This window comes from Telopea speciosissima, chromosome 10 (assembly GCF_018873765.1).
Source record: "Telopea speciosissima isolate NSW1024214 ecotype Mountain lineage chromosome 10, Tspe_v1, whole genome shotgun sequence".
Lineage (NCBI taxonomy): Eukaryota > Viridiplantae > Streptophyta > Magnoliopsida > Proteales > Proteaceae > Telopea > Telopea speciosissima.
The window spans coordinates 31,518,478-31,542,910 of record NC_057925.1 but is presented as its reverse complement, the minus strand read 5'-3'; the positions used below and the strand labels follow the sequence as shown (position 1 = coordinate 31,542,910).

The following is a 24,433-nucleotide window of genomic DNA, read 5'->3' as shown; positions in this document are numbered from 1 at the left end:
CTATTAGGTAACTTAAACCAACTAGGAAACTAAAATACTAAAAGAAATAGACTCAAAACATGGCTGGACTTATAGAGTCCTAATCCAGCCCAACTTACATCACATGACCACTTAAGTTGTCACATGACCACTTAACCAAGTCATATGATCACTTAAATTGAACCAATTGGATGCAATCAATTTGAACCGGTTCAATTAAAAAACATAAAAATAAACTAAGTATTGGGCTAATCCCGTATGCAACCTATATACCTATATTTTAGGCCCATAAAAGTATCCTATTACATTAGAAACCCATGGGATCAAAGGCCCAACATGTATGTAACTTAACCCTAGACTTATTCCCAATGAAACAAGCCCTATTTGGTGATGAATCTGCATCAACTCTCCCCAACTTGAAAAAATTCGTCCTCGAATTTTGTAGTGATGAGGGGGAATCAACATGTGATCAGTAGTTTTGACCATCCCCAAACAGAATTCCGGTGAAGCAGGAACATTGGGGATAAAATCTCCAAGGCGTGGAGCTTTCTCTTCGAAGAACCATGGTGGCATAACAAACTCTATGTGAATCAGCAGCAACTGTGAATGTCCTGTCCATAGAGTTTTCAGTGTTAGCAACCTTCGCATCTAATACTTGAGACACAAGCTCCACCTCTTCAAAAACAGCATCTTGAATGCCAATAATTTCTTGTGGAGTGCTCTCAACCACCTCTTCATCTTCTGCTGTTTCATCTTTTTCTACGTTGGTTTCTTTGACATTGACCACTTCAGTAAGGTCTTCCACATGTCGACTTTCCATCCTTGAAGCTATAGGGGCTGTCTCTTTCTTTTCATCACAATTCACTGCCACTCCAGCTTTATCTTTAACTTGTGCTCTCTCAACTTCCTTTGGTAATGGAAATTTGTATTCAGCCGCTGTTTTAATACTGGTGAAGTTAGATTTCCCACACTCTTCAACTTGCAAACAGAACCTCATTGATGGAGGCTTCAAGTTGTCTTCAGATTTGAAGGCCTTTTGGTGGTGATGTTGTCGATGGGAATATAAGTTACCTTGTTGTAGAGCTCTAAACGTTCATGGGAAATATTTCTTACTCAGATCTTCTTTCATCTCTGCCATGTAACAGGTTCTCTACCACTGTAGTCAGGATAATCCATCTGGGTTCTCCACCAATTATGTGCTGGTCCCACTAGCTTGGTATGTGCTAGTCTCATTTTCCTATGCTCAAGCAAATTATACCAATTGAAATAATCATCTAAAGCAGGTAACCAATCACAAAATACCTGTGGATCTGGTCTGCCATCAAAGTCTCTCAACTCATACGCCTATGGAGGTCTATGGCGTCTCCTGTAGTCTCTGAATTCTCTGTTCCTATCTTCACTATGATCTTTGTACCTTTCTCTGTCTTCTCTGTATTGATCTCTCCTTGGGGCTCTTTGTACTACCGAATTGATTTGATATCTGTCCTTTTCTAGGGGAATGTTGCTTACAAGAGGCACAATTGGCCTTTGTTCCATTCTTGTCATTCGATCACCAAGGGCTTGCTGGTTTGTTGAAATCTTCTGCAGCATAGTCATAATTGCAGCAAGGGAATCGGGTGGGGGTGGGGGTGGTTGTGTGGGGTCCACAGCAGGGGTGCCATGCTCAGCCATAGCTCTGATACCAATTTAATGTAGTCCTATATAGGCAAGGCCTAATAGGAGCCAGGTAAGATCAGAGTTCTGAAACTATTTGCTAATTAGGCAGATTTGGGGCTGTTTAGGGTAAAACTAGGATTAGGGTTGGATATTGGGAAAGGGGTTTATAGGGTATTAATGGGCAGGTATTGAGGGCTATTATGGTATAAAAATAATAGGGTTTGGATGAGTTTTGAAATTCTACAATTTTGGGCAGAACTGAATTTTAGGTCAAAATTAGGGTTAAGTTAGGTTTAGGTTAGGGTTGTCTTATATAGTAATGATAGGCCGGTGCAGGGAAGTCTAATGGTATAGGTTTTATGATATTTGAGTGAAGGGAAGTAGGTTAGATGAGTTGGACAGCAAGATAAGGTTATTGGAGACAATTCCTAATGGAGGTAGGAGTAGGGGATTCTAGGGTTTAGGGTGGTGGGGGTTTGATGAAACTTGGATCGAGTGTCAATCATTATGATGTAAGGGATGTATGCTGAAAGTTTGGTTTGAAACTAATGGACAGATTTGAAGTTATGGAGGAATCCTAGTTAGGGTAGGAGTGAGAAGAAGAAGGTTTAAACAGAGTTCTGGTTCATACTTACTGGATTTGAAGAGATCTTCAATGGCAGCAGCTTTGAAGAAGAACAATGGGGTCTCCCGATCTACAAGATGCAAGGAGATAAGTAGTAGCCCTCCCGATCTTCACGATGCAAGGAGTCGATTGGAGATCCACCAATCCCTTCACCTTGATATTACTCACAAGGCACAGTCACGATGGAGCAAAGGCAGCAACAAAGGCAGCAAGCATAAAGCTGAGTTTTTATTAATCAAAATTCGTATGTAATGCTGGCCTCCCTTACAAACTTATATAGAAGACTCAAAAATAAACTTAGACACTAAAAAGGAATGGCCTAACCTTATCCCTAAGCTATTAGGTAACTTAAACCAACTAGGAAACTAAAATACTAAAAGAAATAGACTCAAAACATGGCTGGACTTATAGAGTCCTAATCCAGCCCAACTTACATCACATGACCACTTAAGTTGTCACATGACCACTTAACCAAGTCACATGATCACTTAAATTGAACGAATTGGATGCAACCAATTTGAACCGGTTCAATTGAAAAACATAAAAATAAACTAAGTATTGGGCTAATCCCGTATGCAACCTATATACCCATATTTTAGGCCCATAAAAGTATCCTATTACATTAGAAACCCATGGGATCAAAGGCCCAACATGTATGTAACTCAACCCTAGACTTATTCCCAATGAAACAAGCCCTATTTGGTGATGAATCTGCATCCGATGTCCCGTGACATAAACGAGAATCCTATGGAGATGACACATGGAAAGCCTGATTCCACACTGGGGATGTGGGTCCCACAAGAGGAGAATTATATTTCAGCCCCCCATAACATTATTAAAACATCAGTCCTATATGAAATAACAAGTTCTTACCTAAAACCCGGCCTATGAGATTGTGAGGTTCTGCATGTGTTCAATCCAACATGTTTGACATATAAAGCTTATGTGCTGACTACTGCGAGGATCCTCAGACTCAATAATAGCTAACTGAGTAGTCTCTCCGTAATCCTCCATAGGCGAGTCAATGGATTGTTCCGAATTGACAACCAATGCAGTCCACAACATAGAGGCAAGCATGGTTACTGAACCAGAGCTTGAAATCATACCAGTTCGAAAGGTTTTAATTTGGAGGTGGGTCTCACAAGCTCTGTCTGCAATCCTAGTTTACGAAAAACTTTTTCAGATTCGACATTAGTAGAACTACCTCCAATTAATCACCAGACTACAAAATTGGTCGTTGCACTTCACATGGGTCTGAAAGATACTGTTGCGGCACCAATCTTCATCCCCAATTACTTTGTGAGTAGTCAAAACAAGGCAAAGAACATAACAAGGATATTGATGAGCACATTTATGTGTGAAATCTTAGGGCATAAAACATATATTTTACCACATTGGACAGAGTTACTCGGTGCTTTCTTGTGCTTTTCAGGTTTTAGGTGAATTCTTGTGAAAATGGAGGAGATGATGCTAAGAAAATGTTTTTAAGCTGTTTAGAGGTGTTAATGGCTTGGATGCGTAGCCCATCGAGTCAGCTTCGCAATTGTTCAAAAGGCACTTGATTCCGAGTTGAAACGAAGAAGTTACGGCCGTTTCCATAACGAAGTGCGAAAATGGTCTGTAAGGGTTTATTTATAATTATTGACAGTCGGACAGGGACAAAATGAAGCAAAAGTTCAGATGCTAGGGGTCTTAACGCAATAACCAGAAGTTATATTTCTTGTACCCGAAAGATTCCATTTGGAGGGCTCTGGACAGTCCAACTTCAACTTGAGATATCTTGGGCTCCCGAACTCCAAATTGGATGAAATTTGGGTCTATTTTGGGTGATTCTTCGCAAGGAACACAATGGTGAGGCCTATATAAGCACCCCATGCTCCACGTTTCCTGAAGGACAGAATGGGTATTTTATTTATTCTTGAAGGAATCCTAGTCATCACCCTTACTCTCTCTCTCCTCCAACTTCTCAAGGGCACTTCTGAAATTCTACTTGGGATAGATTTATTTTGAAAGATATTCTCTCACCTATGAAAAGTTGAAAAATCAAAGATGTTTTGATTTTATTGCTTGGAGAAGATATCAACAAAGAAAAGGAAGCACTTGTTAGAATTGGAAGTTTACTTTTCTAGAAATAGAAGGTCTATGTAAACAATCTTCTCTTCTTCTTCTTTCTATTTTTTTCTTTTTTCTTAGGATTCAAGGCATTGTAAAAGAGGAAGGAGAAGAGAATATTCTCTTTTCTTAAGGAATATTTCTCCTACACTTCCCTCTTCTCTCTTCTCTTCTCTTCCCCCTATAAATACCCCTTGCCCTTTGGGTTGTAGGAAGTTAGTAGTTTTTTAGTTCAGTTTTTAGTTAGTTTTTAATTCAGTTTTTTTAGTGTAATTTTTATTTCATTCACTTAGTGAAATTTTCTCTTCTTTTCCTATTTTTGGCTTAAGTTCTTAGTTTTGATTTCATAAGTCTAGTTTAATGGTTGTAATAGTTATAGTTTAAAGCTTCCTAGTCTAAGTTCCTATGTTGATGACAAGACATGGAGATTTAGAAGAGGAAGCCATGGTGAGTTTATTCAAGTATTCAAACACATCAAGGTATCTCATTCTCTAAACCCTTAATCTCATTCTCCCTTTCCTCTATCTCTCTCTATCTTCTTCTTCTTCTCCCTCTATTTCTTTTATTTTTTTTATATGGTTGTGGTTTGTGGATGCACTTTTATTCCCTTATTCCTTTTTATGTGGTTATTATGTGTGGTTGTTTTTTTTTATTCCTTTCAATTTGCGTTAGTCTGATAGGTTAGATGCTCATGTGTTAGGACGCCAATTTAATCTCTTAATTTTGTTAGATGCTTATGAGTTAGGATGCATTAATTTTCATTAATTTAATTAGTTTAATTTAACACTTTAATTTGGTTCACTTTGCATTACTTTTAAGTTAGTTAAATAGAGTGGCGTATATCTCCTCGTGTTCGACCTGTAGCTACGATTGACCCGTACGCTTGCGGTATTATTTTAACTCAAACAGATATCACTCCTCATCATTGTTATTGGTGTTGACTTCACCTGGGCCTAGTTCTGGCGGTAATTTAACTATCTCAACACCAAGGTGCTCTTCTGGAACATAAGTGATAAAATGATCCTTATCAATATAAGCCACCAAACGGTTGGGACACTGAGTAGAGACATGATCATATCCTTTGCATGCGAAACACTTATTGGCGGTCTTTGGCATTATAGAAGGGTTATCGAAACCAAGCCGAGCCGGAGAATATGGCTGGGTAAGGCATGAAGATGCCCTGTCAGAATCAAGCTGAGGTGGAGCCGTTTAGGCCGTGAAGATGCCATAGATGAACCAGTAGCCTGTGGTTCGCTAAATGAATTTTCTTTGAGGAAAGACTGCTGCTTATTGTAATTGTTACGCCTAGGAAAAGTGTGAAAAATTCCTTTAATTGTATGGTCGTTTCCAATTTTCTTCTACCTGATATGCAACCTATACAACATCTTCCATTGTAAACAGTCGACTGGATGCGAGTGCAGCATTAGTCTAAGGGTGCAAACCATTGCGGAATTGTTCCACTAATACTTCTTCATCCCACTCAAAATCAGATCGAGTGGCATAATAATAGAATCTAGCAACAAACTCCTCAATTGTTAGGTTCTCCTGTTTCAACTGTGCAAACCTTAGGTGCATGCGCTGCTTGTAGTCAGTAGGCAACAATCTTTTTCTCATGACTTCATGCATTTCAGCACAAGTAGTAACTAAACCAATGCCACAGGTCTTGTTTTGTTGTTGTTGCTTTATCCGCCAAACTCGAGCTGTGCGCCTATGCCTTTAAGTTTAGCCTTTGCAAATAAAACCTTCCTGGCCTCAGTCAAACCGTACGATCTGAAAAAGGTCTCCAAACTGTGAATCCAGTCAAGGTACTGTTCTGGATCATTATCCCCATATAAATCAAGGGCATCCAACTTTGCTGCTCTTTCAGCTCCATAATCATCATTACGAGCAACTCCATAAGGTGTGGGTGGTAGCGGTGGTGGTGGTGTACCATGAAACGGGTCCTGTGTGACGGAGTTGGAAGAATCCCCAATTAGCATAGGACTCTTTCCTTTATCTGATGCTTTCAGTTGATCAATCAAAGCTTGCATAGATTCCATCATTGTTTTAATGGAATTGACAGCAGCAGTAAGAGTATCAAATTTTGCATTCGTGTCAGCCTTATAAGAATTGAACTGTTGGTGAAGTTCATTGTTGGTTACCATGGTTATGCTAAAGAAGAAACACTCAAAGGGGTAATGGCAAAACAGTAAATAAGTAGAAGTTTATAACGGGATGGTAGAGTAGTAATTAATGGAAGTTTAAAGTTTGAACAGGGAAAAGAAACAAGAGTGTGGAGTGTATCGTGTATTAAACAGAAGGAGCAAACTTGGAATAAAGTAAAAATAGGGGCAAAGCAGAATTAGACTAGAAGGGGAAGGCAGTTGAAAGTAAAATTTAAAGAGAAAGAGAATAAAGGGAGTCGTGGAGTTGGGTTACCGTATCCTATAAGGATTTGAACTAGAGAAGGAAATGCACAGATCTGCCTGCGAGGAAGTAGGATGGCTGCGGTGCTGCATGACTTCGATGGACGACGTCGGTGCGAGGGAGCTGTTCGACTGCGGGGAGTTGAATTGTGGCAGCAGGGCTCCGAACCAGGTATGTGTGCCCTATTTCTTTTTTGCTTCGATTCTTCTTTTTTCTTCTGTTGTTTCTGGTTCTGTTCTTCTCCTCTTACTTCTCTCTATTTTTTATTTTTTGTTTTTTTTTTGTGCTTTTGCCTTCTTCGCCCTTCACCTAAGTTGCGCAGGAAAGGCCCAAAGCCAATCCCAGGGAACAGTAAAGCTTCATGGGGTCTTTCTGTCCAGGTGCAGGTAGTCCGCATCTTCACAGACATGTCTATTTCACCGAGCCTCTCTCCAAGACAGTGCCCAGATCGTTACACCTTTCGTGCGGGTCAGAACTTACCCGACAAGGAATTTCGCTACCTTAGGACCGTTATAGTTATAGTTTTGGTTTCTGGTTTCTGGCTGAACACGAGGGCTAGGGTTTCTGTAGAAGCGAAAGGGGGTTTGGGTGGCAGAAGGGAAGGAGGGGCTTGCGGTAGTGTTTTTTTTTTGTGGTTCGCTGTTGCAGCGAAGAAGCTAAGAGGGTGATGAGGAAGGAGATGGATCCTTTGTCTCTGATAGCAAATAATGCAGACCCAGAGGGTGATCTGCTATGGTGGGCTTCACAGAGAGAACAATAGAAAATTAGGAGGGGGAAGAGGGAACTCACGTTCACACACTCACACACTCACATAGAGCTTCACTAATAACATCTCATTAATCAAATCTGAGTTCTCATAGCACAGTTACATCTATTTAAATTAAAGAAACCCAACAAGAAAGGAAACTAACTCTAACTTGGAAACTCAAATGAATAAGGAAATTAAATCCTAGTAGCTTTCTGAAACTGAAATAAAATCTTACGTAGCTGATCCAAACAATTAAAAGACATAAAATAAATAACTAATTACTAACTAATTCCAACCCTTGTTGGACCAAAAACCCTTGGACCGGTTCTATTTGGGTTTGGGTCTCCAGATCCTATCATGCTGGTCCAACCAGTCAAGTGATATTGCATCAGAAATGAATTAGATTATATCATGAAGTTGAGGAAAACATCAACCACCTGCTCTTAAGATTTAGTTTTGCAACTGTTGTATGGGAGAGGTTTTTTTTCAGTGGTTGGGGTTGCCTGGTCCTCCTCTGGTCCCCTATTGCCTGTCCTTGTTGAATGGCTGAATGAGAGGATAGGCCTTTGGAAGGAAAGTCTTGTATCGTAGGGAAGCTCATCCCATTTGTGGTGTAGTGGTGTATTTGGAGGGAAAAGACTGCACGCATCAAATAGAGTAGCAAGAAAGCCATGAGGTGATCTCCTTTTGGTGTTTTGTGGTGCCTGATTTTAGGAAGGTTAATATTGTTTTGGCAAGGTGGGATGATTTTGTAAATGGGTGGGGACTTTTTGTTGGTTTCCTTGAATTTGTAAAGAGGTTATAGGGGGAAGGTTATCGGTGGCTTAAGGTTTGTAGAGGGTCCAGATATGGACCATATGAAAATGTACTGCATCCATAGTGTACAGGTTGCTTTTTGATCATGAGTCATGATCAATACAATTTAATTTTCTCCATATAAAACAAAAAGGTTGGTTTAGTTATTCATATGTTACAGTATCATAAAATAAATGCCATTTCTTTTCTTTTCATTTTTCCCTTACACATGATTTGTCTAAATTTGAACAGGTTTCCATCATCACAGGAACATTCATTCTACAGAATAATGCAGTGGTAACGCTTCAATCTTGTTTGGCTTTATCTCTTTTCTCTTTCTTTTCTTATTCTTTCTGGCTAAATGGAACTTTGAGCACAAAAAACATATTTTATTTTTATGCTTATTTGAATTTATAATTTTAACAACAGGATCAACACCAACGAGGTGCTGCAAATGGCATCTCTATGACGGCTATGTCTGTTTTCAAAGCAATTGGTCCTGCTGGAGGAGGCACTCTGTAAGTATCCTCTTGAAAATCATAATAGCTCTCTTTAGGTTCTGTCATTGTCAAGCTGTTATGTGTCGATATGTATCTAATACGTATCGTGTTAGATCCTCTCAGAACGATACATGCCGATACAAAACATGAAAAAAAAAAAAAAATGTTGACCCATCCATCTTTGTTGACACAACCTGTAAACAGAGAACAGAAGCCAATTAAGCAGAGGAAGAGAAAGCTCTGGCGAGATCAGAAAGTATCTGTTTCTTTACCCTGTTGGTTCCTTTGGGAGACAGAGTCATAGCAGTGTTGGTGGCTCCCTTGTTTTTTTAGTCATTGTCAAAATTGGGACTAATGGCTTGTGACATTATGTTCACAGCCCAAATTACCCTAAGGGATAAAATAAGACAAAATTACCCTTGTACCAAATTACAAGAGTCTCTGATACCTATGGCTGGTGGACTATACTTCCCTTTCCTTCCCCTACCTAAGCCCTTCACCTGCAATCTCCACTTCTCCCGTTGTCTTTCTGGCCTGTCCCTGTACTCTCTCTCAAGGCTGTGAGTGACTTGAGCAAGTGGAGGGGTGGAGTCATATAGAGTAGACCAAGTTATATAGAGACAAACTGCTGGGATAGACTAAAGTCCACAGCGAAGAATTTAAACCCCTTCTGAGATTCACTATATTTGGAACTTTTAGTAATGCATTTTATACAAGAGATGGAAAAATGCTATGTGATGATGATCTTTATGTTAACAAAACAGGAATAAGGAGAATGCTTGAATGATCAAACTGATCAACCTAGCCATATATTTATAATATGGAAGATTACATCATAAAGACAAAAATATCGCTAGCTATAACCGACTTAACCAGGCAGCACAAACACTAAAATTAAAGCAGTAAAAAGACCAGAATACCGTGGGGGTATTCTGGTGTACATTATTCAACACTCCCCCTCAAGTTGGAGTAAATATGTCAATCATGCCCAACTTGACTAAATTAGGATGAAATAGCTTTCCAGATAATCCCTTGGTAAAAATATCAGCAAGTTGATCAGTAGTCTTCACAAAGGGAACACAAATCAGCCCTTCTTCCAATTTCTCCTTGATGAAATGCCTATCCACTTCAACAATGCGTAGTGCGATCATGCTGTACTGGGTTATGTGCAATGCTGATTGCAGCCTTGTTGTCACAGTACAACATCATAGGAAGACGAATAGGAACATCAAGGTCTTGTAGCAAGCCTTTGAGCCAAAGTAACTCACAAATGCTTTGTGCCATAGCATGAAATTCTACTTCGGCACTAGAACGAGCAACCACATTGTGCTTCTTGCTACGCCAAGTGACAAGATTGCCACCTGCAAAAGAACAATACCCAGAGATAGACTTGTGATCTGTAAAACCAATCAGGATCAGTGTATGCCTCTATCCGTAGGTGACCATGAGAAGACAGGAGAATGCCCTTTCCAGGAGCTGACTTCAGGTAGTGAAGGATACGAAGAACAGCCTCCATATGAGAAGAGTAGGAATCATGCATAAACTGACTCACATTACTCACAACAACAGCAAGAGGACGTGTGTGTGAGATCATACTAGTCTTTGGTACTGACCTTTATCAACAGGTTCACCCTCTTTTTCCTTGTCACGAACAGTAGCATCCATAGGAGTATCTGAAGGGTGACATCCTAACAAGCCAGTTTCAGCCAATAAATCTAAGACATACTTCGTTTGGGAGAGAAAATTGCCTTTAGAAGATCTGGCAACCTCAATCCCAAGAAAGTACCGTAGCTTTCCTAGATCTTTAATCTCAAACTCCTGCCCAAGAAAGGACTTCAATGGATTGATCTCATCACTATCATTGGCAGTGACCACTATGTCATCAACGTAGACTATAAGAAAGGTGAGTTTTCCACCAACCCTCTTTAGAAAGAGAGTGTGATCAGCATTACTCTGCTTATAGCCCACAAAAATCATGGCCTTGTGAAACCGGCCAAAGCATGCTCGAGGTGACTGTTTCAGCCCATAATATGCACGCTTCAATTTACACACCTTACCTTGGTTTTTGTCACAAGAGAACCCAGGTGGAATGTCCATGTACACCTCCTCATCTAGTTCTCCATTGTGGAAAGCATTCTTCACATCCAACTGTTGCAATTCCCACCTAAGATTGACTGCACAAGATAGTAAAACCCGAACAGTATTCAGCTTTGCAACAGGGGCAAAGGTCTCCTGGTAATCAATGCCGTATGTCTGGGTGAACCCCTTTGTCACGAGTCGTACCTTATACCTATCTACAGTGCCATCCACCTTCTGTTTTACTACAAACACCCACTTGCATCCAACAGTTCTCTTCCCAGGTGGAAGAACCACAAGCTCCCATGTGCAATTTTTTTTAGGGCTTCCATTTCTTCCATCATTGCTGCCTTCCACTTTCCATCTGATAGAGCTTCCTGCCAATTGTTAGGCGTACGAACAAAAGAAAGAGAATAAACAAAAGCACGAAAAGATGGAGAAAGGGAGTCATAGGAAACAACATGGGATATAGGATGCTTAGTGCAAGCCTTGACACCCTTGCGAATAGCAATAGGTAAATCAGGAGAAGAAGTATTATCAGGCGGAGAGGCAGGTTCTGGAACCAGGTTCGGCAAATGGATGGGTACTGGTGCTATAGATGGTTGAAGCTGCTTATGTTTCCTCGTATAAGTTTGCACATTAGATTCATTAATCCTCTTCTGAAATTCACTAATGGTTTTCTAGACTGGAGTCTAAACTGGAGTTTGCTCCTCTTGAATAGGAATGTCAACAACATCATCTGGGATGGTCTCCTCCTATATGGGAACCTCTTCCCCTGAGGTAGAGGGAGGACTAGGAGTAGGAGGAACAGGACCAGACTCGTTGTAAACAGACTGTAGGGGAGGTTCTATGGTCAGCACATCTTCACTAACACTCTTCCCCTGAAGAGGTAGGGACTAATAATAAGACAGTCTCATGAAAAACAACATCCATACTGACCAATGTACGTCTGGCAGGAGGATAATAGCACTTGTACTTCTTTTGTGTGGCACAGTACCCTAAAAAAATGTAGCGGGGACTACGGGGTTCAAGTTACCAGGGGACCTAGTATCCCTGGCATAGCAAACGCAGCCAAACACCCTAGGGGGAACAATAGAAGAAGAGCCAAGTAATAGCTTGACAGGGGACTTGGAGTCAGGAACCCGACTGGGCAGCCTATTAATCAAATAGGCCGTAGTGAGGACAACTTCTCCCCAATAAAAAGAAGGAATATGTCGAGCAAACATAAGTGCTCTAGCCACCTCCAAGAGATGGCGGTTTTTCCTTTCTGCCACAACATTCTGGGTTGGAGTATCAACATAGCTGGTCTGATGTAAAATCCCATGGGCAGTAAGGTATCTTTGGAACTGACCTTCCATATACTCTGCCCCATTGTTACTTCTCAAGACTTTGAGAGTGGCATTAAATTGGGTCTGGACCATCTTGTGAAAATGCTGAACACAGGAAAAAACTTCATTTTTTATGTGCATTAGGTAGACCCAAGTGAATCGAGAATAACAATCTATAAAAGTGACATACCACCTATGACTAGAAAGAGAAGCTTTTCAATTAGGACCCCACACATCAGTATGAACCAATTGAAATAAGGAAGAAGGCCTTTTATTAGTAATAAGATAGTTTGAATGTGTCTGTTTGGCCATGACACAAGGCTCACAGAAAGATCTTCCTTATTACAATTTTTTATTAATGCTGAAAATAAATGTGATAAAGTTCCTAAGGGGGGTGTCCTAGTCTAGAAGGCCATTTGTGTGCTTCAGAGGAGAAGGATGCAGGCTGACATAGCTGAGAAGGTAAAGCCTGTGTAACAAGAGGGTCACCATCAAGCAGGTACAATCAACCAAGCACTTTACCCGATCCAATTGTCTTCCCCAAGTCCAAATCCTGAAAGACACAATGAGATGGAAAAAAGGTCACTTTACAATTCAGATTTTTCGTAACACTACTAATAGATAGAAGGTTAGTAGTGAAATTGGGAAGTATGCAACACAGAAGACAAGGTAAGAGAAGGGGAACAGCTAATGAATCCTTTCCCGGAAATAGATGAGAGAGACCCATCAGCTATTTTAACCTTATCCTTGCCAGTAGTAGGGGAATAGGTATGAAAAAGGCTCGAAGAACCTGACATGTGATCAGTGGCACCGGAGTCGATGATCCTTAGAGTAGAGACAACCGATGCACAATGACCAGCAAAGGAAATACGTGAATGGGCAAAATGAGAACCTGATGGTGTGGAATAACTGAAAGCAGATGTAGTAGAGGCAGCGGAAGTCTGTAATATACACCTGAGAGCCTGAAATTCTTCCTGGGAGAAAACTGGTTCAGCAGTGGGGGCTGTAGTTACACTTTCAGTGTGATTAGCCTTGCCTTCTAGGTTTACCACGACCACGATTGGTCTCAAAATTAGCTGGCTTCCCATGTAATTTCCAGCACTGAGCCTTTGTGTGATATGGTTTGTTACAATGGTCACACTTGATTGGCTCTCTTGCAGGAGCAGCAGCAGTAGGAGTACTACTCTCAGAAGTAGTAGAAGAGTTGGAACCAGCAACTTGTAGGGCTGATCTCTCAACTGTAGGAGTCAACATCATAGCAGCCCGATGTGTCTCTTCATTGTGAACATAAGAAAAGGCCTGCTCCAATGTTGGGAAAGGAATCCTACCAAGAACTTGCACTTGAATTGGATCGTATTTAGCATTAAGACCAGCTAAAAAATCATAAACTTGAAACTGGTTCACATACTTGGAATAGGCAGTAATGTCGTCAAGTGTAGAGGGCTGAAATCGAGCATAGTGATCCAATTGTTGCCATAAGCTCTTGAGGACATCATAGTATTTGGTAACTGACAACTCCTTCTGAGTAGTGGTATGCAGTGTCTTCCGGATGTCATAAACTTGTGCATCATTCCCCAATTGTCCATAAGTTCCCTTAGGAGCAGCCCATTTCTATGCGGCTGTTTCAAGGAGAAGGTACTGGCTGGAGAGTTCTTGAGGCATGGAGTTCAGAACAAACGACATAACCATAGCATCATTGGCATTCCATCGAGCTTGAGAGGGGCCCTCTCCAGTGGGCTGTTTATAGGTGCGATTAAGATGACTACTGAGTCCTCTTCCAGCCACAGTCAAAGAGATAGATCTGGCTCACATTATATAATTGATGCCATCAAGTTTAAAGGAAGCAGCATAAGGGAGGAATTCAGTCCTGGACTGACCATCTCCTCCAGAAGTAGCCGTGGTCACATCAGAGTCTGGCATGATGAAGATAATTCTTAGCAGAAAATCAGAAGTAAAAAACCTTGAAAATAAGGTCAAGTGGTCTCTTGGCAGCAAAAAAACCTTGAAAGTAATAGCAGCAACAAGCAGCCCTAACCCCCAAAAATCGATAAGGATCAAGGTTTTGAAAAACCCTGAAAGAGGAGATCGATTGGGGTTAGGAGTCTTCAAAAAAACTCAAAAGGGGCTGATAGTAATGTCGAGTCCTCCTTGAAGTAGTGTGAATGAGGTCTTGAACGATCAGCCAAAGCAAAGAACAAAAAACCCAAAAATCGATAAGAGTCAGGGTTTTTCAAAACCCTGAATTGAGATCGATAATGGGTATAAGCTGCAAATAGGTTGAAATTTCTGTAATATTTGCTGTCTAATACTGCTATGATGGATCTCCAATAAGGAAAAAATAGCTTCCAAGGCAAAAGAGAAGCTGATCTTCAAGAAGGGGAGATCTCCAAAAAATCGCAGGGACAAGGGCAGCAGCTACCGAACTTGATATGTGATTAAACCATCTATTGAAGAGGTTGGATTGAGGGCAGCATCTAAATCGTATGATCACCTCATTAGATCTGCCCTAGTGAGAGAAGAAAACCAAAAAAAAAAAAAAAAAGAAAGGAAAGGAGAAAGAGAAGATCGAGTGAGAAAAGGTGGAAGAGAGGAACAATTGAAGGTGGTGGGGTTTTGAAAACCTAGATCAGAGAAAGTGGCTCTGATGCCATGTTAACAGAACAGGAATTAGGAGAATGCCTGAATGATCAAACTGATCAACCAAGCCATATAGTTATACTATGGAAGATTACATCATAGAGACAAAATTACCCCTAGCTATTGCCGACTTAACTAGGCAGCACAAACACTAAAAATTAAAGCAGTAAAAAGACCAGAATACCCTCATGGTATTCTGCTGAACATTATTCAACACTTTACATGGAGATATATCATCATTGGTAATTTGTTTTAATTTAGTACAGTTACTCGTGTAAAGATTCATAAATAGTTAATTTTTGTAGGGTTCTATTGCCTCCACTATGTGCCATGGGTTCTATTTAATCCGGTGTGACTGGTTGAGGTATGAAAACAATTAAAAAGTATTCAGGTTGTGGGCTAAAGGTGACGTACTTACTCACCACCAAGGTTTTAAGTATCCTTCAGTATGCGTCAATACTAACCGATACGTATCGTATCTTTAAGGTACCAATACGTATCATATCTTTAAGGTACTGATACGATATAGTACCAATACAACAACAACAACAAACTCAGCCTTATCCCAACTTAATGGGGTCGGCTACATGGATCCAAACAAAACAAAGTAGGGGAAATTGAGGTCTAAACAAAAAAAGGGGGATGAAAAAATGTGGAAAAGAGGGATGGGAAATGAGATGAGAAATGAAAAGAGGAGAATGACAAATGAAAGATGAAAGATGATGGATGAAAGTAAGAGAAAAGAGGCACAACCTAACAAGACAGGAGAATCTCAGCTAAATGGGGTCTGCTACATGGATCCTTGCCTTCCAACAGGCTTTATCCGAGGTCGTACTTGGTATAAGACCTAGACTATGAATGTCCTTCCTCACAACTTCTCCTATGGTCATTTTAGGCCTGCCCCTAGCTCTTTTAGCTCCTTCAATCGGGATCATATCACTCCTTACTGGGGCATCCCTAGGCCTCCATTGAACATGACCATACCACCTCAAACGACTCTCTCAGAGCTTGTCATTGATCGGGACAACTCCCAAATCAGCTCTAATACATTCATTCCTTAGTTTAACCTTCCTAGTTTTTCCGCACATCCATCTTAACATCCTCATCTCAGCTACACGTAGCTTCTCAATATTACACTTCTAAACTACCCAACATTCTACCCCATACATCATTGCCGGTTGTACAACAGTCCTATAGAACTTTCGTTTAAGCTTTAAAGGAATACGTCGGTCACACAGCACTCCAGATGCACCTCTCCACTTCATCCATCCCACTTTAATTCTCTGTGAAACATCATCTTCTATGTCACCTCTTTATTTATGATTGACGCCAGATATCTAAAAATGTCACTTTGCGGTATCTCTCTATCCTCAATTCGCACCATGTCAGAATCCATCATATTATGACTAAAATTACACATCATATACTCCGTCTTCGTTCTACTGATCTTGAAGCCTCTTGTTTCCAAGGTTGATCTCCATAGCTCTAACTTAGCGTTAATCTCTACTTTTGTCTCGTCCACCAAAACGATATCATCGACGAAGTCCATACACCACGGGACCTCATCTTGAATGTTATTGGTTAGGTCGTCCATGATAAACGCAAATAGATGAGGGCTTAATGCTGATCCGAGATGTAACCCAATCGTAACTGGGAATTCCTTGCCCTGACCTCCCACAGATCTCACACTAGTCACCACGCCCTCATACATAACTTTAATTACATCTACATATTTACTCGACAACCCTCTTCACTAGCACATGCCGGATTAAATCTCTAGGAACCCGGTAATAGGATTTTTTTCCAAGTCAATAAAGACCATATGGAGATCCTTCTTGCTATCTTTATATCTTTTTATGCGCCTCCTCAATAAGTAATAGCTTCTATCGTGGATCTACCTAACATAAAGCCAAATTAGTTCATTGGGGGCTTCAATAAACTTATCCCAAAGTTTCATAGGGTGACTCATTAGCTTTATGCTTCTATAGTTATTGCAGCTTTGGATATCACCTTTTTCTCTCTTCGATTCATCTGGCATCTTCCTTGTGTTCATAATCCTGTTAAACACATCCTTTATAAATAATCAATTAAATGCAATTGTCTCATCGTACTTTGTTCTCCTTTTTATACATGATATATCTTATATATTACTTATAGTGTTTGATGCTACAAAACTGTATTTTGCATATATCCTAAGCATTTCTATATGTTTCTTGATCATTTCCATACGTATCTAGCATATCTTGCGTCTCTCCTATACAATACAATAGGTCTCTTTTAAATCACCCTTCTAATACGATACCCGATACTTTAAACTCACTACCACATCCACATCCTCATCAGGCGACCATGCAGCTGCAAAGCCAACCATGCACCTCTCCAGTAGGTTACGTGCCTCTGCAACATGGTTTGGGTTGGTTACACATCATTTTTCACAAAAGAAGTTCTTGTATTCTGTTTTAATATGAATTTCATTCCTGGTCAAGTTACCGATTGACACTAAGTTACTTGCGGATTCTTTCTATAAGAAATTTCAAGGAAGAAAAAGACCCACTGTCGAAGATATATATATATATTTTTTCTGAATAGCTTTCCTTCTTTTAGAGTTGCTTATTTAGTGAAGTGACTGCCTCTCACACATCAAATGTTAATAAATCCAATAATTTCCTACTTGTACATCAAAGCCAAAGTCCAACTATTTTAACACCCATGTTCTCAACATGTCCCTTTGCATAGATCAGACAAATTATCTGCAAAATCAACCTTGTAATAGTGAGATCATCACGCTGTTAATCTCCTGAATGAGATGATATTTGCACTCCACATACTTGTTCTTGTAATGAGCTCTAGGTTCCTTAGCTTGAGCAATGGCTCCTTTGTTATCACATAATAAGGACATAAGGTGTCTAACGAGGTCAGGTATAACCTCAAGGTCGGTCAAGAACTTTCTTAACCACATGCCTTCATTTGCTATTTCACAAATTGCCAAATACTCAGCCTCAGTCGTGGAATCTACTGTTGACTTCTGTTTGACCCTTCTCCATATGACTACCCTCCTGACATGAACAACATACCGGAAGTGTACTTCCTATCATCTTTATCAGACTCGAAGTCCGAATCAGTGTACCCTACTACTGACAAGTTATCTGCACCATAAACAAGGAAATGATCCTTTGTTCTTCTCAAATACTTCATCATGCACTTGACAACAGAGCGGTATTTCTGTCCCAGATTATGTTGATTTCTGTTAACAAAACGCTATTGGAGAATAATGCTTGAATGATCTATGACCATCCAAAGCTCTTCTATTTATAATATTGAATAGAAAAGACAGAATTACAAATAAGCAATGTGGGACTAAACACCAAATAATAGAAAAAATAAAATAATGTCCAGAATAACCCTATGGTTCTAACTCCCCCTCAAGTTGGACCAAAGATGTCGACCATGCCCAACTTGACTAGATTAGGATGGAACAACTTTCCAGACAATCCCTTAGTGAAAATATCAGCAACCTAATCCGTAGACTTCACAAAGGGAACACAAATCAACCCTTCTTCCAACTTCTCCTTAATGAAATGCTTGTCAACTTCAACATGCTTGCTACGATCTTGTTGTCGAGTTGTGTGCAATGCTGATGGCAGCCTTGTTGTCACAGTACAACATCATAGGGAAATGAACTGGAACACCAAGGTCTTGTTGCAAGCCTTTCAACCAAAGTAACTCACAAATACCCTGTGCCATAGCTTAAAACTCTGCTTCAGCACTGGAGCGAGCCACCACATTTTGCTTCTTGCTATGCCAAGTGACAAGATTGCCTCCTACAAAAGAACAGTACCTTGAGATAGATTTCCGATCTGCAGAACCAGCCTAGTCAGCATCGGTGTACGCCTTTACCCATAGGTGATCATGAGGAGACAGAAGAATGCCTTTTCTAGGAGCTGACTTTAAATAGTGAAGAATCCGAAGAACAACCTCCATATGAGAAGAATAGGGATCATACATGAACTAGCTCACAATACTCACAGCAACAGTAATGTCTGGACGAGTGTGTGAGAGATAAATCAGCTTCCCCACTAGTCTTTGGTACCGGCCTATATCCACTGGTTCACCCTCCTTTTCTTTGAGACGGATAGTAGCCTCTATAGGGGTATCTGAAGGGTGACACCCTAACAACCCAGTTTTAGCCAACAAGTCTAGGACATACTTTCTTTAGGAGAGAAAGATGCCTTTGGAAGATCTGGCAACCTCAATCCCAAGAAAGTACCGTAGCTTCCCTAGATCTTTAATCTCAAACTCCTGACCAAGGAACTTTTTCAACCGACTGATCTCATCACCATCGTTCCCAGTAACCACAATGTCATCCACATAGACTATAAGAACACTGAGTTTTTCACCAACCCTCTTTATAAAGAGAGTGTGATCAGCATTATTCTACTTATAGCCTACAGAAATCATGGCCTTGTGAAATCGGCAAAACACGCTCAAGGTGGCTGCTTCAGCCCATAAAGTGCTCTCTTCAATTTGCACACTTTACCTTGATTACTATCACAAGAAAACCCTGGTGGAATATCCATGTATACTTCCTCACCAAGTTCTCCATTTAGGAAGGCATTCTTCACATCCAGCTGTTGTAGATCCCATCCAAGATTGACTGCACAAGATAGCAAAACCTGAACTGTATTCAATTTTGCAACAGGAGCAAAGGTCTCCTGGTAGTCAATTCCATATGTCTGAGTGAAGCCTTTTGCAACCGAACGTGCCTTGTATTGATCCACAGTCCCATCAACTTTTTGTTTAATCATAAACACCCACTTACATCCCACTTGTTTTTTACTTGGAGGAAGGACTACAAGATCCCAAGTATTATTTTTTTTCTTTCAAAGTGTTCATTTCTTCCAACATAGCTGCCTTCCACTTTCCATCTGTATAAGCTTCCTGCCAATTTTTAGGGAATAGGAACAGAAGAAAGAGAGGACACAAATGCACGAAAAGAAGGAGAAAGTGAACTATATGAAACAAAGAGAGAAATATGGTGTAGGGTGCAAGTCCTAGTACCTTTGCGATGAGCAATAGGTAGGTTAGAAGGAGAGGTTTCACCAGGGGGAGGAGGAAGATCTGGATCCTGAGCCGACAATTGGATAAGTATTGGTGCCACAGTAGATTGATGCTGCCTTTTTGTGGAGTCTCTCTTTTGGTAGGTGATGATATCGGGGTTGTCGATTCTCTTCTGAAATTCACTGATGGTTCTCTGGACTGGAGTCAATTCCCCTCGACTAGGATTATTACCACTGTTATTTTCATCAAGCTCCCCTTGTAAAGGAATCCCTTCAGAAGAAGGGGCAATGGCCAAAATAGGCTGGACAGCATCCAAAGGAGCTTGGACAGCAGCCAAAGGAGACGTGAGAGGAGGAATTTCAAGGGGAGTAACCACAAACACATCTTCACTAAAACTAGAATTCTCCCCCTGAAGCTGTGGGGACGGATAATAGGAAAGATGCTCATGAAAAATCACATCCATACTGACCAGAGTACGACGGGAAGGGGGATGGTAACACTTATAACCCTTCTGGACGGGAGAGTAATCCAAAAAAATACACAGCAGCCCATGAGGTTCAAGTTTTCCATAAGATTTCGTTTCTCTGGCATAGCACACACAGACGAACACTTTGGGAGGAACCACAAGGGTGGAAGTCCCATGTAAAATATCAGCTGGACTATGGGAGTCAAGAACTCAGGAAGGTAACCGATTAATAAGATAGGTGGCAATGAGAACAGCAGCCCCCCCAATATTGGGAGGGAACATGGCGCGAAGACATCAACGCCCTAGCCACTTCTAACAAGTGTCGGTTCTTTCTTTCAGCTACACCATTTTGGGCTGGGGTATCAACATAACTAGTCTGGTGAACAATCCTATGTTCAGCAAGATACTTTTGAAATTGATTTTCCCTATACTCAGTGCCATTCTCACTTCTCAAAACCTTTAAAGTAGCCTAGAACTGAATCTGGATCATATTATGAAAATGCTGAAAACAAGAAAAGACTTGACTTTTGGTGTGCATAAGATAAACCCAGGTGTGTCTAAAATGACAATCTATGAAAGATACAAACCAACGATGACCAGAAAGCGATGGGTCTTACGACTAGGGCCCCAAACATCAGAATGTACCAACTGAAAAAGTGAAGAACTCCTTTTATTAGAAACAAAATAAGTTCAACGTGTCTGACTGGCCAGAACACAAGCCTCACAAAAAAAATCAGTCTTATCACATTTTTTGACCAAGGTAGGAAATAAAGATTCTAAACCCCCTAACGGAGGATGACCTAATCTAGAGTGTCACTGGTAAATTTCAGAAGATACTAAGGAGTTCTGATGCAGTGGTAGTAGTGGTGGTGGAGTGAGATGGCCATCACCAAGCAGGTACAAGCCACCATGCACCTTACCCAATCCAATCGTCTTCACAGAGGTCAGATCCTGAAAAACACAATGGGAAGGAAAAAAAGTTACTTTGCAGTTAAGATCTCTAGTAATACTACTAATAAAAAGGAGGTTAGTAGTAAAATTAGGAATATGTAAAACGGAAGACAAAGGAGGAGAGGAAGTACAGTTGATGATTCCTTTTCCAGAGACGGAAGAAAGGGAACCATCAGCGACCTTGACCTTGTCTCTCCCAGAGGTGGGAGAGTAACGATGGAACAGGCTAGAGGACCCGGTCATGTGATCTGTAGCCCCAGAATCAATGATCCAAGGATGGGAAGCAACAGAAGCACAGTGACCACCAAATGAAATATGTGAACAAGCAAGGTGTGAACCTAAAGGAGGAGACGGATTGGTGTTCTAGCCTTTGATCATCCATGTTTTGATCAAAACCAAACTCTTTGAGTATCTGATCAAACTTGATGTTCCAACGTCTAGATGCTTGTTTGAGTCCATAAATCGACTTTAACAACTTGCACACTTTGTTTTCTTCTCCTGGAGAATTGAACCCTTTTGGCTGAGACATATAGATGTCCTCATCCAGATGAACTTTTCAAAGTTTTCCGAATTCCCTCTTCTGTCTCTTCTTCTCGTTTCTATCTTTTTTTATTTTACTTTTTTATCAGGCCGGCAGCAAGCTGTGAAGCCCGCTACCTGCGTTCAAGGAGGCAGCAAGCAGCAGGCCTCAGCCCGCTACTTGTGGCCGAGAGCGACCCCCACCCCCTTTTCTCCCTCTTTTTTCTTTTCAATTTGCTCCCCCTTTCTCGATCTCTCTTTCTCCCTCCCTCCCTCTTCCTCTTGGTTTCGCTCTCCTTCTCTTCTCTTCATTCGAAGCCCCCATGAGGGGTTGTCAACATGTTCAAAACAGTAAATAGAATAGAAGAAAAGAAGAAGAAGAACATGCATGGACAAGATCAACGAGACTAGAGCCCTAACAAAAAATCAAATTTTCATGGCATAGACATATCAGATTACATGTGTTTTCATCGATTAATGCTGCTCTAATACCACTTGTTAGTAGTGGCGAAAGTGAATGAATACAATATCATAAACAAAAAAATTAATGGCCAATGACCTTGATGAACTTATGCACAAACAAATCCGAATAGGGTTTGATGGTTACCTAGAACACATAAGTGGTATGTTCCTTCTAAGGAATCACAAGGTCATGATCTTTAAATTATCCTTAAGTGCACTAAAGGATGACACTACAGAAGGCGTAACCTGAAAACCCCAGTGTAGAAAATTTTATTACACTTTAGCCCCCAATACAGAACACCCATAATTGACCTCGCAAGCATGCAATAATAACACCGTCAGAACCGTAATCCCTTGCAAATTACACAAGGAGTGTCAAAACCAGTGACCAGACCAAAACATTTGAAACACTTAATAATATTAAATATATATTATCCCCGGATTTCGACCAGTTACAATCTGACAACTCTCTTCGGTGCTCTCCCTTAACAAGGTGCGAAAACTTAATTGTGTATCACCGCTATTCCCGTCAATAATACCCTACACGTTGAACGTCCAGTGTATAGTCAGTCATGTCGGTAGACATCAACCATTGGAATACCACAGACGCAATAGTAAGTATCTCAGGTACAGGAAAAAGAAACTACTAGTACTTCCCATTGCGAAATATAACTGGCGGTCAAGCATTCGAGAATTTATATAGATCAATGTTTAACACTTTAAAGCGCCCGCATTTATATTTCCGAGCCAATCTCTATTGGAAAAATATACAATGCAGCAACCCTACAACAGAGTATCCAATTCTGCCCATAGTTGTGAACAATTATGGTAAAAGTGGACAATTGCACATTATCAGAATAATTACAACAAGCATATAATAAAATTGTAATCATTAATTTAATTACATTAAATTGGGTTTGGTGGACACACTTCAAATGTTAGTAAATCTAACACTCTATGCATTCCTTCAAACAAGAGGTCTGCTACGATTGGCTTCCCCCCACTGCCAGACATGCAAAGCTTTTGGCCACCCCCTTGATACCTTGTTCTCCCGGTCTTGCCGTTTTCAATGAAGGCCTTCCCCCCTTCTTCCTGTATCCCTGCTCCCCCTGCCCCTCCTCCTTCATTGGAGAAACCCTTTGTGATCTACATTCTCCCAGCATAGGCCAGAGAGGTCTTGTTGACACACTAGAGGCCGTCATCCAGCTCCCTCATTTGGCTCACCCAAGGCCATGACCAAGTCTCCCACATCCTACTATCACGACCGTGTTCTCCCTACGACCGCTAATCACAACCCTTTTGCTGTGCTACTCTTTACCGATCAGAATGTTGATTCTCTTCCCAAAATCTGTCCCCTCTGTCTTCTCAGATGGTCCCCCTTTGGTCCGAGCCCCTCGTGTTCATGCCCCTTGTTCCTCTTTCCTCTTCTGGTTTTGCTTCTCCCTCCTCTCCCTGCAGCCTCCCTTGTCCTCTCCACTGTCCTCAGTTAACCTCCTTTTCTGTTCCCCAAGCCTCTTATCTCTTTTTCTACCCTACCCCTTGCTCTTTGGTGTGGACCCCTACTGTCGAAACCCTCGTCCCTGATAAACCCACCACTTCTCCTCCCTCTGGGACGGTTTAGACCCACGCCTTGACCCATCCCCATCAAACCGTTCTTAGTTGGTCCACCACAACCCACCGCTCCTAACCCAACCTAATAGTTCCAACTCAGGCTCTTTGCTCCTGTCCCCTTCGCCCTACGTTCTTACCCTTGCCTCCTACGCAGGCCCCGTGGCCTCCATCCCCACTCCTCTCCCTCCCATTCTCCAATAATTTCCTACTCGTGCATCAAAGCCAAAGTCCAACTATTTTAACACCCATGTTCTCAACATGTCCCTTTGCATAGATCAGATAAATTATCTGCAAAATCAACCTTGTACTAGTGAGATCATCACGTTGTTAATCTCCTGAATGAGATGATATTTGCACTCCACATGCTTGTTCTTGTAATGAGCTCTAGGTTCCTTAGCTTGAGTAATGGCTCCTTTTGTTATCACATAATAGGGACATACAGTGTCTAACGAGGTCAGGTACAACCTCAAGGTCGGTCAAGAACTTTCTTAACTACATGCCTTC

The 24,433-nt window shown here is 41.0% G+C and overlaps 1 protein-coding gene across 2 annotated transcripts in view; it reads left to right on the top strand.

The window, feature by feature from the left end:
* LOC122643963 (protein ZINC INDUCED FACILITATOR-LIKE 1-like) overlaps nt 1–24,433 on the top strand; it is a 127,646-nt gene that overhangs the window by 86,422 nt on the left and 16,791 nt on the right. For both annotated transcript variants that reach the window (XM_043837543.1, XM_043837544.1), the window contains exons 14-15: nt 8,574–8,618; nt 8,751–8,839. In XM_043837543.1, coding sequence (XP_043693478.1) covers nt 8,574–8,618; nt 8,751–8,839 — 134 coding nt within the window. The remainder of the gene's footprint in view (nt 1–8,573; nt 8,619–8,750; nt 8,840–24,433) is intronic.